Genomic DNA, 17500 nt, shown 5'->3' with positions numbered 1-17500 from the left:
CCACTTGCTATTCAACAGGAGAGGAGAGGAGAGGAGAGGAGAGGAGGGAGACACCGTCATGAGGACGGACAGAGGACAGATGGCAGGAACCACCATGACAGAGAACTTCTCCTTCAACACCTAGAAGCTCAATAAGACACCTCTTCTATTTCAGAGGAGGTGCTGGATAGTGGAATGAGCAGAGAGACACTGTGGAGCGCGTCATCATTCAGAAACCACGCCCAAAACGGGGGGAAACAAAAACTCTTCCCCCAATCCTGGCGTTCTCCTATGTCACGTGTTGCACACAAAGATCATATATACGGAAGATGAACACTCCAACTTAGTTCCTTGACAGCTAGATCCACATTTTTCTTCTCGCCAATTCTCAATGGCTTCCTTGTTTTGCTCGGGAGTACAATTTTTTTTTTTAATTGCCGATTTTTTGTTACATTTGTTGCGCAGCCCCACCACACAACAGCTTTTAGCTATGTTTAATTCAAGGAAAAATGACGCTGGTGTACGGAAGTGAATGGAGAGCTTTCCCCCGTGATGGGCGTGGCCTATTTCATGCAGCAGTCTCTATGATTGCTGTCATACAAGTCTTGAACTGTGTGTAGAAAAGACACTGGAGCATTCTTCAAGATGCAAAGCCTCCAGTTCCAAAGAGGAACTGGAAATTGACTTTACAATCCGTGCTCCAGAGTAGACCTTCCCATAAAGGTTCAACGATGTTCAGCTCTGGTGACTGGCGAAGCCTTGGAAGAAGTTTGACTACATCCATCTTCTTATTTATTCGCTCTTTGTCTATTCTTATTTATCTCTGCATTCCCATGGCAATGCCTGACTGTGTGTGTGTGTGTGTGTGTGTGAGAGAGAGAGGGGGGAGAGCAAGCGAGCGAGGGGCAGACCTCACACTCCACCCCCCCACCAAACACACCTCCAGCTACAATCATATTAATGATCCACTGACAAGAACATATTTCTCTCACAAACATTAATGCAACTTCCAGATCCCCAGTGGATAAGTCGCACACAATATCAAACCTTCACGAGCAAAGGAAAACCAAAAAAGTATTCTACCCATCTACATACTAATTGAGCATATTTACAAAATGTCAGAGAGTCATTTATAATTGATCACACCCGACATGGTGATTTTGATATGTCGCTTAATTTAAAACAACTAGCCCACTTAAAAATAGCGTGCCATTAAAGTAAACCGACCCAAGGGATCGATGCTAGCCCATCCGAGCTATGCTACGAGGTGTTTTCAAAAAGAACAATTAAAACCCAACTGAAGGCGGGTAATTACTGTACAAAGCAGCAGCTATAGAAGGATAATGTCTTTGGGTTTTATCTCAGGACTAAGAGCACAACAAGAGGACAATAGACCCTTCTCACGGGGGCCATCTTGTGTCGAAAAAGCAGGGTAAACACAGGTGCAAGCAAAACACTAATGAGGGTTTCAAAGTTCCATGATTGGAATTTGTGTTTAGTGTTTAGTGTTTTGCTTGCACCTGTGTTTATTCTGCCTTTTCGACACAAACTGACCACCGTGAAAAGGGTCTATATCTTCACGGGGGAGCACAAGTTGTGATACGACACATGTACATTGATAATGCAAACACTGTCTAATTAAGCAATATATCACGAGAGCAAGTGTGTTGTGGTGAATATATCCCCCTGATCAGTTGTTATCCCACGAGGCCGCAGGCCGAGTGGGATAACAACTGAGCAGGGGGATATATTCCACAACACACGCTGCTCGAGTGCTATATTGCTTTTATAAAAGGGTTCCAAGTATAATAATATAATAATAATAACACTATAAGTCCGACTGGCATGGTATTCTGAGAGTCAGTTGAAACACTACTGTAAGGCGGGACCTCTAGCAAGAAGATAGACGTGCGGGTGATTTGATTGGATCGTTCTGGAGACTGAAGTCGACATTGGCCAATCCTGGCGCTTGGCTGAGAGCTTTCTGGAAACCCAGGCAGCTCGAGCGCAGCGTTGCATTCTCAGGGCTTGCCCGACACCAACTAACGTTACGGGGTTAAATGCGGGGTTAAATGCGGAGTTAACAGCCTTTCTTTTGCAAAGAAGACATTAGCCCGCATCTATTCTTGTACAAAACATCATTTTCTGCGAAGTATTAGTAAAGTTATAAGCGAAGATCGATTCACAAGGATCTGACAGCTGTCTCCGCCATTTTTTTTCCTACGTTGTCATTTGAGGTAAGCCTTATTATTACTCTCTTAGTAAGAGAGTTGCCATGGCAACCAATAACCCATGGCCATGGGTTATTGAACTCGGTTACTGGAATTATACAATGGCTGTGAACCAATCAGATTGCTTGATTTGAGAGAGCCGTTTTATAATATGTTATAACTGGGCCACTGCCTGTGATGGACAACCAGTTTGGTTTCCTCCTGATAGAACTGCGCTGCTTTTCTGTCCAGGTTCCATGATGGCACTGAATCATATTCAGTGTTGGGCATGTTACTTTCAAAATGTAATATACTACATATTACTAGTTACTTTCACTTGAAAGTAATAAGTTACTTTACAATATTACTGTCTGTGTAGAGCAACTCATTACTTATTACACTACTTATACATTACTTTCACCAAAATAACAGCAGTAGCAGAATGACATCGCCGCCCCGGAACCATCCCGAAAAATAATTTCAACCGCCTTGAAGTCAGTGTAAATGGTCCAAAATTCTAAATGTTATTCTTTTCCTTTGTTATTGTCATCTATAGTGGTTATTTGCATAAAAACACAGAGTTTGATTAGGCAATGATTGTATCTATATTTAAATGTGTGCTTTGATTAAAAAAAAAAAGTAACTCAATTTGTAACTTGTGTTACTTGACAAAGTAACTGGTATAATATTACTGAAATCCTAAGTTATATTACTGAGTTACTGCTAAAAGTAATATATGACATGTAATATGTTACTTTTGTAATGAGTTACCCCCAACACTGCTCATATTAGTAGTGTGATAAGCAAAGTTTGCTGATATCGCTCTTACTCGGGTGGCAACAGATTAGGGGGCCACTTCTCTGGACGTCCTATGGGTCACTGATGGGAGTCTATTCCTCGATCTACATCGCAGTCCTCAACCTTGACCTTCTCATCGAGCGACTTCATCTATCCAAACAGTAGTTATCCTCGTCTCTGTGTTTTCCTCGGCCTATCGGAAGCCCCGGCCGGTTGGCGGTGGGGGACAGCGAGGCGAGGCGGTGTCCCGGTTTACGCCTGGGACAAACGGAGAGAGAGAGAGAGAGAGCGCGTGTTCTCTCGCCTCGAGGGGAGACGGCAAAGGGCAACGGGGAAAAATAGTTTGAGTGATGCCTCCGTCGGGCTGACTAATGAACAGTTCAGCCCGGGTCAACCCATTACAACCGAAAGCGTTTAATTATTAATTACGGCCAATCTATAGGCACTTAAGGACGAGTGGCGTGCTATGTTTAATGCGCGGCTCGGTTGGTGTTGGGGGTTCTGGGGGGGGGGGGGGGGGGGGGTTTGGGGGGCTGGGTTAAGGGGAGCGAGGGGCGGCGGCATGTTTGCTATTAGTGCGTGTCAGCAAAGAACTGAGGTAGAAAGGAGAGCGGGGAGAAGGGAAACAGCCCCCGGTGGACATTGGCGGTTGTGCTGAAAATACAGACAAATAGTGTGTAGTTTGCGCAGCATACAGTTCAGCAGGTATGTACAAACAAAGAGTCGGGTCAAAATGGCGACAAACGGCTCTTAAGTGGCCGTACTGTACGAGGTCGCCGGGTTTTCATTTCAACCGATCAAATGTGTTTGCCCTGTTAGCGGACGGGAGGGAGACATTTTAAGGCGGGCATATTTTTAAGAGTCAGAGGTGAAGAGGTTTACGTCGCCTATTAAGACGAGTCAAGTACTCTCCGTGGCCTTGGGCGGGTCATGTATAGTTCCTGGTATGTTTGTTGGTGTGTGTGTGCGCGTTTGTGTGTCAAGTGTGTTGAAAGTAAAATGTATTTTCAATGGGAACGTGAATCAGTGCAGTCACCAAGAAAATCCTTTTTAAATCCCCTTTTTTTTCAGTCTGGTTTGGTTTGGATACACAGTGTCAGGTCCAACCTCTACAGTAATGTGTGTGTGTGTGTGTGTGTGTGTGTGTGTGTGTGTGTGTGTGTGTGTGTGTGTGTGTGTGTGTGTGTGCGTGTGTATGTGTGTGTGTGTGTGTGTGTGCCTGTGTGTGTGTGCCTGTGTGAATAGCCGGAGGCGGTTCCACACGGGGTGGCGGGTTCGAGTGAGCGGGGAGCAAAGCCGCCTGAGTGCCTTGCTTCATTAAGAAACAAAATATAAGCTTTCCGGGCCATTAGGACTGACTTTAGATGCAAAAGCGCGTAAGAGCAGGACTCACCTCATCAACGATGCATTGCAGTAACTGGAGAGGCTGGGAGACGGGAGGAGAGGGAAGGGGGAGATAGAGAGATAAAAAAAACATGTCAGCCTACATGAAATGTCCCGGCGATAGGGGGGAAAATCAATAGTGTAATAAAAAAAGTATCTACGGCACAAATGAATCAAACGCAGCGAGCTCGGGCGAAGCGATCGTTCGGCTCCTGAATCTTTTTATTATTCCGTAATGGCACCTAATGTAATACTGGCAGTTAAAGCAGGATCTAATATTTCACTGCAAAGATGCAATTTAAGGGGGAATTTTCAAATGAGAGAGCCAATCAGGAGTGACACAATAGAGGGCGTGTGTGTGTGTTTTCGTTTATGCTAACGCCATAAAGCTTACCATTAAAGATCCTTGGTTTTTTGGAATCTGCAGGGCAAGACAGAGAGAGAGAGAGCGAGAGAGAGGAGAAGAAGCAATATGTAATTAGCGTGTCATAATCAAAACGATGCACTTGGACACATTATGATCACTGGGAGGAAATTATTGCTTTTCCTGGTGGCAATTTGTGAGTATTGCGTTAACACCATTTACATAATGAAAACACACAAATGTTAATGGCCTCGCGCGCTCATTTGCGGAGACGAGCGGGGGAAAAGATCGGATAATGCTAATTCTCAGAGTGGCACTTTATTCCTGCCCTCCAGGTTATCGCAGACGTGCCGGAATGTCGAATAATTGTTGCAAACCGCTTTTTGCAAGCTTTGCAATAAGTGTGTATCTAATTCACACGCAGGTGCAACAGAGACAATGAACAGGCCAGAGTGTGGTAAATAGACCCTTTTCACGGGGGCCATTTTGTGTCAAAAAGGCAGGGTAAACACAGGTGCAAGCAAAACACTAATGAGGGTTTCCAAATTCCAATCATGGAAGTTGGAAACCCTCATTAGTGTTTTGCTTGCACCTGTGTTTACCCTGCCTTTTTGACACAAAATGGCCCCCGTGAGAAGGATCTATTGCCATGATACAACACGATGACAGTGGGCTTAAAGCGACCAGTAGCCTTTTCTTGGAAAAGGTAAAATCGGAGAAGGAGAATGCAGGACATATTTGTCTCACTGCAGTCTGTCTGTTATCACAATCAGGACATACAGTGAAGCAGGACAATATCACGTCTAAGCTATAACAGGAACATTTTGTAGATGTCATCATGCAGATACTCAATTCACTAAATCAATCATCGTAATCCATCACACTATTCATCACACATCACACTATCGAATATTTGCCTTTAAAAGACATGGCAATGCAAGGATACAAAATATCACTTCTTTAAGTTTCCTTTTTAAAATAGCCATGGCTAAAATTAGCAACACACACACACACACACACACACACACACACACACACACACACACACACACACACACACACACACACATACACACACACACACACACACACACACACACACACACACACACACACGGTTCTCAACTTCCAGAAACACACAGATTGACAAATTCAGCGAGCAGACGGACTGATTCCAGGTCTTTTTAGCTTGGCTAAATGCGTGATTATGCTCCGTAAATGAATTGCTCGTTTTCCGCGGGTCTCTTTTGACAGTGCATTAGAGCGCTTATCGATTCACTCAATTAAATACAGGTTTTCACACGTCGTAAATACCAAGAGACTCCTAAACTGCCTCCATCTATCCCCCTTTGCCTGATTCAGACACATTAAAGGCGACTATGGAAAAGTAATTTGTTCAGAAATAATTACTAGGACAAAATTGCATGCTGCTCCAGGGGTTGGAATTGGATAGTGGGAGACTAACTTATTCAAGCATAATTGAGCACTTATTCTTCTTATACTAGGTAGTTTGACCAGACGTTAAAAAAAATAAAGTAAATCCTAATAAAAATCGCATCATATCTTTCCCTCTTAACAGACTGTGAACACTGCAGAGTGATGATCTGGTTAACATGTCATTATCTGCATGTTCCACCTGAGGGTAAATGTTTAATATGACGCTCGTACTTAAACAAGGTTTCCCCCACGGAGGCATATTTGTTGATTCTCATAGCTAATCTTAGCGCATCAAACATTTCCCCCTGTTTGAAAATGATCTAACTGGTGTCAGCAGCACCAAAAGAAGACGTCACTAAATCTATTTTGAGATGTCAAATGATTTCCGTTCCCATTAAGAGCAGCTCAATAAACACTTGTGAGAGATCAGTTGGCAGCTTCTCTTCTTCAGGATGTGAAGAAGTGATTTCTTCAAGGTGAAGGAAGGAGACAACTCGGACAAAACACTCATTGTTTGATCAAAACCTTCATTTCCAACAAGGAGGAAAATGGTCTTGGTTGTGGGCAAGGGGCAGTCCCTCTCTGTCACCATGGTGATATAACCATAAGTAGGAGGAGGAATCAGACTGGGAGGTCTTCTTTGCCATTCCTTTCTTTATTGTTAGGTCAACAGTAGTCTCGCTGGCCAGACTCCTCTCCCTTCCGTCCGAGGAGTCTGGCGCCGCAGGTCTCCATAGTGGGATTGCGATGGGCGGCGCTTAGCGGCAGTGCCCTTGGAAAATGGTTTCAAACAATCCAACTTGCCGTTTTCAGCGTGTAGCAACGAGCTAGCGTGTAGGTTTCTGCCGTTAGCTTGCTAGCTAGTTAGCGTTGTTGTTTTCACTGAGGCGACAGGGCACTGTTTACAGCGACACACAGGGAGGAGGGAGCGGAAGCCGCTCTGATTGACATGATCGGAGCCAATGACAGAGTTTGTAATAAGCCGGGAGCGGACAATCATCCAGCTGCCAATGTGAGAGCAGAATAGAGCAGGGGAGGGTTTATCTCAGTTATGGAGACCTGCGGCGCCAGACTCCTCGGACGGAAAGGGAGAGGAGGCTGGCCAGCGAGACTAGGTCAACAGTAGCCTTCCTTGCCAGACTCTGAGAGTCTGGCTGGTAATAGCTCCACTGTGGACTAGCGGGGGAAAAGGCTCCGTTTAATAACTTTACAGCCATCCACCAAAAGTACCAGGCAGGCTGGTCTCATTGCACAATCCACATCACTCGTTTTCAGCATGTAGCAACGAGCTAGCGGCTAGCGCTGCTGTTGTTGTTATTGTTTCAAAGCAGCGCAGGCATTTGAGATCGGCAGATTCGACACACACACAGCAGCAGAGGCATTTGAGATCCACAGATTCGACACGGGGAGGGAGCGGAAAGGAAATCCATATATGGTCGCAGCCGCTCAGTCAGAGCGGGTCAGAGCCAATTGCAGAGCTTGCAGGAAGCGGAATGGGATTTCCATCCGGCACCGACTGAAATGGTCGGCACCAATGAGAGAGCTAAGTCCACCATGCTGCTTCAAGCCAGTCAGACTGGGTCAACATCAAACAAGTCACTCTCCTGCTCTGAGAAATGCTAAGATAAATTCTAAGATAAATAACTAAAACACTCATATATATAATATATATATATATATATATATATATATATATATATATATATATATATATACAGATCAAGGTTGTGCGGACATTGCAATCTGTTCAAAAATGTTCGAGTAATAATAAAGAGCACAGTAATCAATAGTAACACACGTGTGTTTTACAAGCTGTTGGGGTGACGGCGGTCCTGATCTTCAGTCATTATCATTTCCTGGAGGAACGTTTGTGGAACAGATAATTGCCTGAGTGGGCAGAGTATAGGTCCTAATCTTTCCTTCATATCATTTATGAACTAGGCCAAAAAAAGAACCTAATATGAATACTGAAATTAAGATTTATTCTCTCTAAAAGACAGACATCTAGCATCTAGTTTTCTCATTGCAATGAAAAATGTACAACGCAAACAGTACTATTGGTGATGTGACGTCCGTACTAATACCAAAGTCAATTGCATTTGAAATGAATCAAGTAAGAAAGAAAGTCTGCGTGGTGTGATGGATGTAGTGATGTGTAATGGAAGCTATTGAAACAAACGCATATTACACTCAAAAGAACCGGTGTGCTTTTTCATGCAGAAATCCATTCAAATGTGTGAGAGAAATGTGACGAGAAACAAAAACAAGCAAGAGAGCAAACAACAGAAAGGGAACAAATGAGTCAGAAGCGACAGCGCTGGCGGCTGTAGACACATGCCATCAGGTCTGGTGTCTTCAAAGACTTTCAGAGCGAACCGCACAGAAACTCCATTAACTCCTGACAACCAATGCAAATGAATCGCAACGTGTGGCCAAGTGGAATTAAAGGGACCAGCTCTAATCAATGACAAACATGAGATGATGGGGGCGCTGTGTGCGCGGCACACACAACACACAAAGAAGAAGTGAATACAAGACAAGCAGCCATTGACTAAACAACATCTCCACAATGAAAGCAAGTGACACACGCCTGCTCCCTATAGGGCAAAGTGGAACGTCACTTCCTGCTTCAGCACTGTACCAGAGATTTTCTTCCGCCATTTATTTTCCCATAGACATTTCGTAAAATGCTTATAAAAATAGTTTTACTCGGTCAAACCAAACGGTTCAGCTATATTTAGAATCGGGAGTGAGCATAGAACATTTCACTCGGACCAAAACTTTAAAAAACAACATTGAAAAAAGATTTTCTTTCAACGCGCATTTCTTTTTAACGTTTTGGTCCGAGTTAAATGTTATGCCATCTCTCCTGTTTCTAAATATTTGGCTCTCTATTGAAGGGGTGAGTACAAAAACCCCTAACGGTGCTACAGCGCCCTCAAAGCCCAGTCCTCACATCCCTTATCTTACACTAGCCTTTGGTGTACATGTAGGGTTGTCAAAAGTATCAATACTAAACATTTTAAATGGATACAATACTCATTTGCAACAGTTTTGATACCATCAGTGCTTTCTTTTAATGAAAAATCACTGGTTTTTCCCTCCCTATCATTGGTGGGTATCTGTTGCTTTAACAAGTTAAACGTGTTCTGATAGGCTGATGGCTAGATCAGGGCTAATCTGCTGTCTAAATTCAAAGTTTTATCAGGCCTAGATTATGGAGAAGTGTGCGTCTGTCCGTCCATCTGTCTAACTTTATTTTTATGCCTCTTGATGTGTCCTCATCCCCCCCTCGTATCGATATTTTCCTGGGTGTCGGTATCGAAGTAGAGATTAAATATCGTGACATCCCTAGTACAATCTCAGGTGACACATTCCCCCCCACCGATCTCGATGCTTTATTCTCCCTGCAACTTCTCCCTCCGCCCGTGCTGAAATGTCCTGTGTGAACTAAGTTGTAGCAGGGGGTTTGGCGCAGACAGCTGTGCGGGCGTATGCAGAGATGACAGCTTAGGCCCGGGGACTTTAGGCTGACTGCGCCTGGCGAGCTGGATCCAAACGCTATCGCAACCACACCGCTCTGCTACTGCCTGCAGGTGAACTGTCTGCAACGCCATATGGAGGCAGGGGAAAATTAACACTGAGATGAAGAGCTGTGGCAGTGGGGAGTCCAAACCTTTTTTCTTTAACTTCACTTTATCCCTCTATAATATATATATATATATATTTGTGTGCAGCGTGAGATTATATATGAAGAAGACTAGAGAGGACCGCAGATGGAGGATGAAGAAAATGAAAATGGGAAAATGAAAAAACAGTAAAGTGATGGAGAAGGAGGGAGATAATAAATAACGGTTGTAAGAACAGATCAGATTCTCCAGCAGCATGCGTGGGGTTCACCTGGCTGAACATTTGAGGAAGTAGAAGTGGAGTCAGAGAGGAGTGCAGACCTCCTGAGGAAGTAGAAGTGGAGTCAGAGAGGAGTGCAGACCTCCGCCAAGGTCGAGAGTCCAGACATGCTAATTTTGTGAGTCGGATCGGATCTGCTCCATAATTTATAACGGGTTTAACGGGTTCTTCCTTTGGCTCATGCTACAGCTACACCCTCCAGTCTACAGCTACACCCTCCCACCAAGTTTACTGTGTCTTTGGCTCATGCTACAGCTACACCCTCCCACCAAGTTTACTGTGTCTTTGGCTCATGCTACACCCTGGCCTGGTGCTACACCCCCATGCTACACCCTCCCACCAAGTTTCATGGAAATCAGGCAGGTCATTTTTTCCGTAATCCTGCTAACAGACAGTCAAATGAGACACAGACAGACAGACAGACAGACAGACAGATGAGACAGACAGATGAGACAGACAGACAGACAGACAGACAGACAGTCAGATGAGACAGACAGACAGACAGATGAGACAGACAGATGAGACAGACAGACAGACAAACAGTCAGATGAGACAGACAGACAGACAGACAGACAGATGAGACAGACAGATGAGACAGACAGACAGACAAACAGACAGACAGACAGACAGATGAGACAGACAGATGAGACAGACAGACAGACAAACAGACAGACAGACAGACAGATGAGACAGACAGACAGACAGACAGACAGACAGATGAGACAGACAGATGAGACAGACAGACAGACAGACAGACAGACAGACAGACAGACAGATGAGACAGACAGATGAGACAGACAGACAGACAAACAGTCAGATGAGACAGACAGACAGACAAACAGTCAGATGAGACAGACAGACAGACAGACAGTCAGATGAGACAGACAGACAAACAGTCAGATGAGACAGACAGACAGACAAACAGTCAGATGAGACAGACAGACAGACAGACAGACAGTCAGATGAGACAGACAGACAGACAGACAGACAGACAGACAGACAGACAAACAGTCAGATGAGACAGACAGACAGACAGTCAGATGAGACAGAGAAACAAACTGCCCCAAAAACATATACTCCTTGGTGGAGGTAATTAAGACTATTTATCTTCCATAATTCAAATCTCTGCTTATTTAAGCCTGTTTGTGAATCAGATTTTGAGTTAAATTAAAATGTTCTCCTTGCTGACATCACTGATGAGCACCAACTACAAAACAAGGACCTACCTGTGGTCAAATAGCGGAGCCGGGGTCAGTGTAAATAAAACGTTCAGTTTCAGTGCCCACACTCTCCCTGCTGAGGTCATCAGCCAATAGTCAAAGGTAAACACAAAGAGACAAACAGAAATACGCAGCTTCAAGATTGGAAAATATATATATACAGTACAAGAGAGATGGTGAGGAGGAGGTCATTGCAGATCCTGTGTACACATCGTGTGTACTGTGATCCTGTACTGTGTATTATCCATCATACACTGACAATTAACATGAGGATGAATGTGTTAATATAGATGCTGCTGGAGGGAAAGGACTGCACTCTCAAATGAGACATGCCCTGGGCTGTAGTCTCTCTCTCTCTCTCTCACACACACACACACACACACACACACACACACACACACACACACACACACACACACACACACACACAGTACACACACACACACACACAGTACACACACACACACACACACACACACACACACACACACACACACACACACACACACACACACACACACACACACACACACACACAGTACACACACACGGAATGACCATTGACTCAGAACGACAACTCATTAATTACTGTGAACACACATTTGGGTTTCTCTCTGTACTTCACAGATAACAGGAGGATACCATCTTCAACTGCACAGCACTTTAGTAAAAGACAGTACAAAACAACTGTGGTCCAAAGACTAAAGTATTTGCATATTGCTTTGAATTTAAAGTGTCATACAGGCTCAGTTCAGGTTCAGTAAACTGGCTTCCCTCTTTCCCAGGAAGGGTAATAGGCCTTTTTCCCAGCAGCCATTTTGTGTCTGAAAGGCAGGAAGTAACACAGGTGCACCAAAACATTAATTAGGGTATCCAACGTCCCAGTGCTGGGGCCCTAATGAATGAGTTGGTTGCACCTGTGTTGTTTACCCTGCCTTTTAGACACAAAATGGGCGGCTGTGAAAAAGGCCCATAGAGACACTGCGTAACGCGTCATCATTCAGAAGCCACGCCCAAAACGGGGGAAAACAGAAACCCCCCCTCCAATCCTGGCGTTCTCCTATGTCACGTGCATGGTTGCGTGTTGCACAAAAAGATAAGATGAACACTCCAACTTACTTCTTGACAGCTAGATCCACATTTTTCTTCTCGCCAATTCTCAATGGCTTCCTTGTTTTGCTCAGGAGTACAAAAAAACTTTAACTGGCGATTTTTTACATTTGTTGTCTGCACAGCCCCACCACACAACAGCTTTTAGCTATGTTTAATTCAAGGAAAATGACGCTGATGTGTGGAAATGAACGGAGCTTTTCCCCCGTGATGGGTGTGGCCTATTTCATGCAGTGTCTCTATTGGCATCGTGAAAGAGAGCAGGAATCCCTGGGCAGATAGTGCCGTGGTTCCATCACACTCTGCTCCTTTAATCAACTACAATGAAGTCTCATCTGATTGAGATCTGATCTGATGAGGCTGCAGCTAGCAGCGTCGATGAGATCTGATCTGATGAGGCTGCAGCTAGCAGCGTCGATGAGATCTGATCTGATGAGGCTGCAGCTAGCAGCGTCGATGAGATCTGATCTGATGAGGCTGCAGCTAGCAGCGTCTATGAGATCTGATCTGATGAGGCTGCAGCTAGCAGCGTTGATGAGATCTGATCTGATGAGGCTGCAGCTAGCAGCGTATGGTTGAGGTGTGAAAGTGGTATGCTCTAGTAAGTACAGCAAACTAAAACACTTTAACACACACACGTCATCATCCATCATCTTGTTCCATGATAGAACCTTTTCAAAGCGATATCTCCACGAGCTCGGTGTCGCTCGTTGCCAAGAACAAAACTCTCGCTGGGATAAAATCACTCCATTCACATCCCACGGAGGCAGGCAGCCAGGAGGGTAAACTGAGCTAACCCGATTCAGACTGCTCACTTAGGGAGGAGTGAGAGATTAGCCAAGTCTAAAGGCCTCATTAAGAGTTGTTGGGATTTGGGGAAAGTCAGTTTTATGGTCAGCAATTACATTTGAGCAGGATTTAACTGAATGTAACCGTGGAATGGATCAGCAAGCAGCAACCGATGGAACAAAAATATATGAATCCAAATAAATTGGTGTTTGGTTGATCATATCTCTGTTGTTACTGTATCCTCAGCATTGTCTCATCATACCTCATTGGAAAGCCTGTTCTGTTACAGACAACAACAACAACAACAACAACAACAACAATGAGAAAGAGTAACACAGAAGACAGGATGCCAACCGCCATAATAAACCACCGAAGAAGAAGCGGAGAAAAAGGAAGTGCTGTGGGGGGTTGCATCTGGTGAAAACCGGCATCTATAATGACCATTATAATAATGACACCGCAACGAGGAGTGAGGACAGACAGGGGGCGCCGGAGAGGCGAGCGAGAGGCCCCCCCCAGCGACACAGGAGGAGGTCCAAGTGGGAGACAGCCAGGCGAGACGGACCAGCGAAGAAGAGAAGAGGAAAGAGGGCGTCCCAAAAAGACCACATCCCACGATGACCAGTTCATCTTCACTGATCTCGCACCTAGAAACTCATTACGATGCATCGAAGGGAGCCGATTTCATCTGGTTTTATATCTTTAAAATTGGTCCCAGCTCAAACTTATCATCATTATCCCCTTATGTGGCAACTCGCCTGACTGTTTGCAGGCGGTCATTAATTTATTGCCTTTGTGTCAAAGTGAAACCTTCACACGGTGATGGTGCACAGTCATCTGGCAGCACTCCAACACTACCTGGCTGCCAGTCTCACTCATCAGTCAGTGTCAAGCTGTAGCTGTGTCAGGGTCGAGAAGGCAGCCAAATGAGTGAGAGAACACTTAATCTAATATGTTATCTAATCATCTGAGATGGTTTGAGCATTTATTCACAACCTTTTTATCTTGCACTTAACACTTGAGACAGAATATACGAGGGATCAGCCAAGCAGCATTTTTGGTAAACAAACCGCGTCACGTGGGTGGCAACGGCAACGGAACCCTGTGGAGCCTGAGTTTGAGCGTCTGACTCGAGCCGGCTGACCGTGTTTACAATTTAAAAACTGCGACAGTTCACACAACTTTAACACGACATGCATATATTATACATCTAACTCTTGAGCTAATTCTGCTCTCACTCAGAATGTCAAAAAAATATATAAGCGGATGTGATGTACCGTATACTTTTTGAGATATTAACGTTTGTTTGGCACAACTCATACTACTGCCGCGGGGTTACGAATTTTTGGGTGGCAAGTGACGTCATGCTGATTCGTCCTATAGAAGTATTGACTTGTTGAGTGTTGCTATGTCATGTACTGTAACAGTAAGACAACAAGAATCCCAAGTCAAGCCGAGGTCAAAGATCACCACACATTTAGAACAGAAGAAAGTCTTAAGAAATGTCTTAATAGAGATTCACTGTGTGGCAGTTAACTGCAACGGGAAGCGCTATGGGAAACACCAGCTAGAGGGATAACACACACACACACTCACGCGACCGAACACATCATCTGAGTTCCGATCAGCTAGTAGTTCCCTGCTAAGTGGACTGCACAGGGTTTTCAGCCTTATTACTTAACATGGCTGAATACCCTGTGCAGTCCACTTCGAAGGGGAACTACTAGCTGATCGGAACGCAGCCACAATCTCCTGGTGGAGAGAATAAAGCACATATATGCTGCAACATAGAAACACACTCACCTGTGGATAGGGGAACATGCCTAGTGCCAACTGTGGAAAGAGAAAGGGACAGTTACTGACCAGAGCCAAACCCTTCTGTAATTAGCGTTAAGACATCTATGTCGTTTCATTTTTTTCTGATTCCGAGTCATAAGAAATACTCACTATGTATTAGGGCTGCACGATATTGGAAAAAAACAGACATTGCAATATATTTGGTTTCTGCGATATATATTGCGATATGAAAGAATACAGGAATTTTCACCAAATGACTTGATTAGCTCATCAAGCCTTGTCCCTTTAAGAAGGTAGTGGGTAACCTGCGTGGGTGACATAGTAGAAAGTGTTTTTAGCTGCAGCCAGAGTGATTGGCAGGATGCTAGTGTGCTAATGCTGAGTATCAACCAGCAAAAGAGTTATAGCATGACATGTTTGAGTTACTTTGCCTTATCCTATGACATTGCGCGTTCTGCGATGTGAGTATTGCGCATGCGCACATTGCGATGACGATGCTGAAACGATATATTATGCAGCTCTACTATGTATGTACAGTATGTATGTATGTATGTATGTCAGTGTATACATGCCTTTCCATATTATAGTACATGTGTATACTGTAGATCAGGGGTGGGCAACTGGCTGCATGTGGCCCCCGACCTCACTCAGTGTGGCCCCTGGGTCAATTTCCTCCCCCCCCCTTTTTTTTTTACACAAGGTGGACGTTTTTGGTTAGGTTAGACCACCCAAATCACTGCTTTTATTCTACTGTACATCCCAGAACATGGGGCTAATGGCATTGTCCATCACACATAGCTGTTTAACGTTAGCATTTGAGCTAACGCTATTGTAACAAACCTATATCCAGGATGCACATTGCACATGCAACTATACTAATCTGATTAATATCACATATTTGGGTGATGTAACCCCACTCAAACTGCTGTAGCGGGCTGTTTTAAAGCTAGAGCAAAGTCTCTGGTGTCATCTGAATGGAAGAATGACTCAATTTGAATATGAAAAATATAAATGTTGGTATAATTAAACTTTGATTATTTGATTGGTGTTACAGTAGGGCTACTGGTGGAAGTGCACGGTCCACATCTGGCCCTCTGGTAGCGAGACATTTTTTTGTGTGGCCCTCTCTGTCATCAAAGTTGCCCATCCCTGACAGAGATGGACAAACCGTGGTGAACACACTGAACCGTGCAGAACTTGAGCCACGCAGGGTCTTTCAGGTAAGTGCCTCCTGCTGAAAACACTTCCTCATCAAATCCATTGGCTATTAGTTAATTACCCCCCCCCCCCCCACACACACACACCACACACACACACACACACACCATGACCACCTGCTCAGAACACAACGCAGGGATAAACAGGTGGGAGGGGGGATTGTGGAACAGTAGCATGTGATGTGTGTGTGTGTAGTGTGTGTGTGTGTGTGTCTTGTTGTGTGTGTGTGTGTGTGTGGGGGGGGGGTGGGTTGAGGGTTGGTTGATAGCTCTCCCCTGACATTCGCAATGCACTTGGGTGTGTATTTTTTCATCTCGGCCAAGGCCGGCTTATTGGCAACATTACGTTATTAAAACGTCACAACACTCACAGTGTGGGTCTTGAACATAATATGGATTAACTAACAGGATGAGGATTCATCCAGATTAAGGATTATTATTAAGCCGTTTCATTTATCTTAATGCAACACCTCTATACGGAGGGAGATGAAGAGCAAAAAGGGCCTTGGGGTCCCGATGTGAGATCTTTATCCATCTTTATCACACAAAGATCATGTCGATAATTTTGACACGACGCTTCTTTCCGCGCGCTCATCCGTTCTTTGTGTATAATAGTAATGATATTAAACAGTATTGACGTTAGGGAGCGCAGGCAGGCAGGCAGGGTCTAAATGGTTTGTCAGACGGGCCAAAGGGGCGAGCTGTGGACAGAAACAGATGGGGAATCGATAGTGTCAGTGGGGGGTGGGACAAGAGACCTGGGCAAGTGTCAATAGTGAAATTAAAACGTTGTTTGAAAATGTGGGTTGTCAGCAGTGCACTCTGTCAAGACTCTGGGAGAGAGGGGGGACAGAGAGACACACCCGTGTGGACACACTTAAGGCTGGCTCACACTACAGGATTTTCGGGCCGATTTATGCCGATTCACCCCTCCCGAGAATCGGAGGAGAAATCTGGCCTGGCAGCTTGCCAAGCTTGGTCGGGCCCGACTTTCGCAGCCGATTATCTTGTAGTGTGAGCTGTTTGCAGATCCAATCTTAACCCTCCCGATCTGCTCCAAAGCCTCATCGGGGCCGTCCCGATCATATCAAACTGTTTGATATTAGGACTGAAAAATCTGCGCGAATACATCATCCTGCCTGCTGCGTCAGACTCGCTCATTAGCGTTAATTTGACGCGGCTCATTGATGCACTGCACTGCAGGCATCAGATAGGCTACCAAATACCAACAGCACAGGAACCATGAGGATTTGGGGGAAAATGTCACTAATTTATATCACAATGAAT

At 44.7% G+C, this 17500-nt stretch overlaps 1 protein-coding gene across 2 annotated transcripts in view; it reads right to left on the bottom strand.

The window, feature by feature from the left end:
- The window catches only part of map2k5 (mitogen-activated protein kinase kinase 5), an 87609-nt gene that overhangs the window by 26153 nt on the left and 43956 nt on the right, over positions 1–17500 (bottom strand). The window contains exons 17-19 of one of the 2 annotated variants that reach the window (XM_083652666.1): positions 15003–15032; positions 4765–4791; positions 4381–4413 (exon numbers count right to left, since the gene is read on the bottom strand). In XM_083652666.1, coding sequence (XP_083508792.1) covers positions 4381–4413; positions 4765–4791; positions 15003–15032 — 90 coding nt within the window. The remainder of the gene's footprint in view (positions 1–4380; positions 4414–4764; positions 4792–15002; positions 15033–17500) is intronic. The other variant, XM_083652667.1, reaches the window with a different exon arrangement.

Source organism: Poromitra crassiceps, assembly GCF_964638095.1.
Source record: "Poromitra crassiceps genome assembly, chromosome: 16".
Taxonomy (NCBI): Eukaryota; Metazoa; Chordata; class Actinopteri; order Beryciformes; family Melamphaidae; genus Poromitra; species Poromitra crassiceps.
Note: the sequence above shows the minus strand (reverse complement) of the source record. Positions and strands in the feature narration are given on the sequence as shown.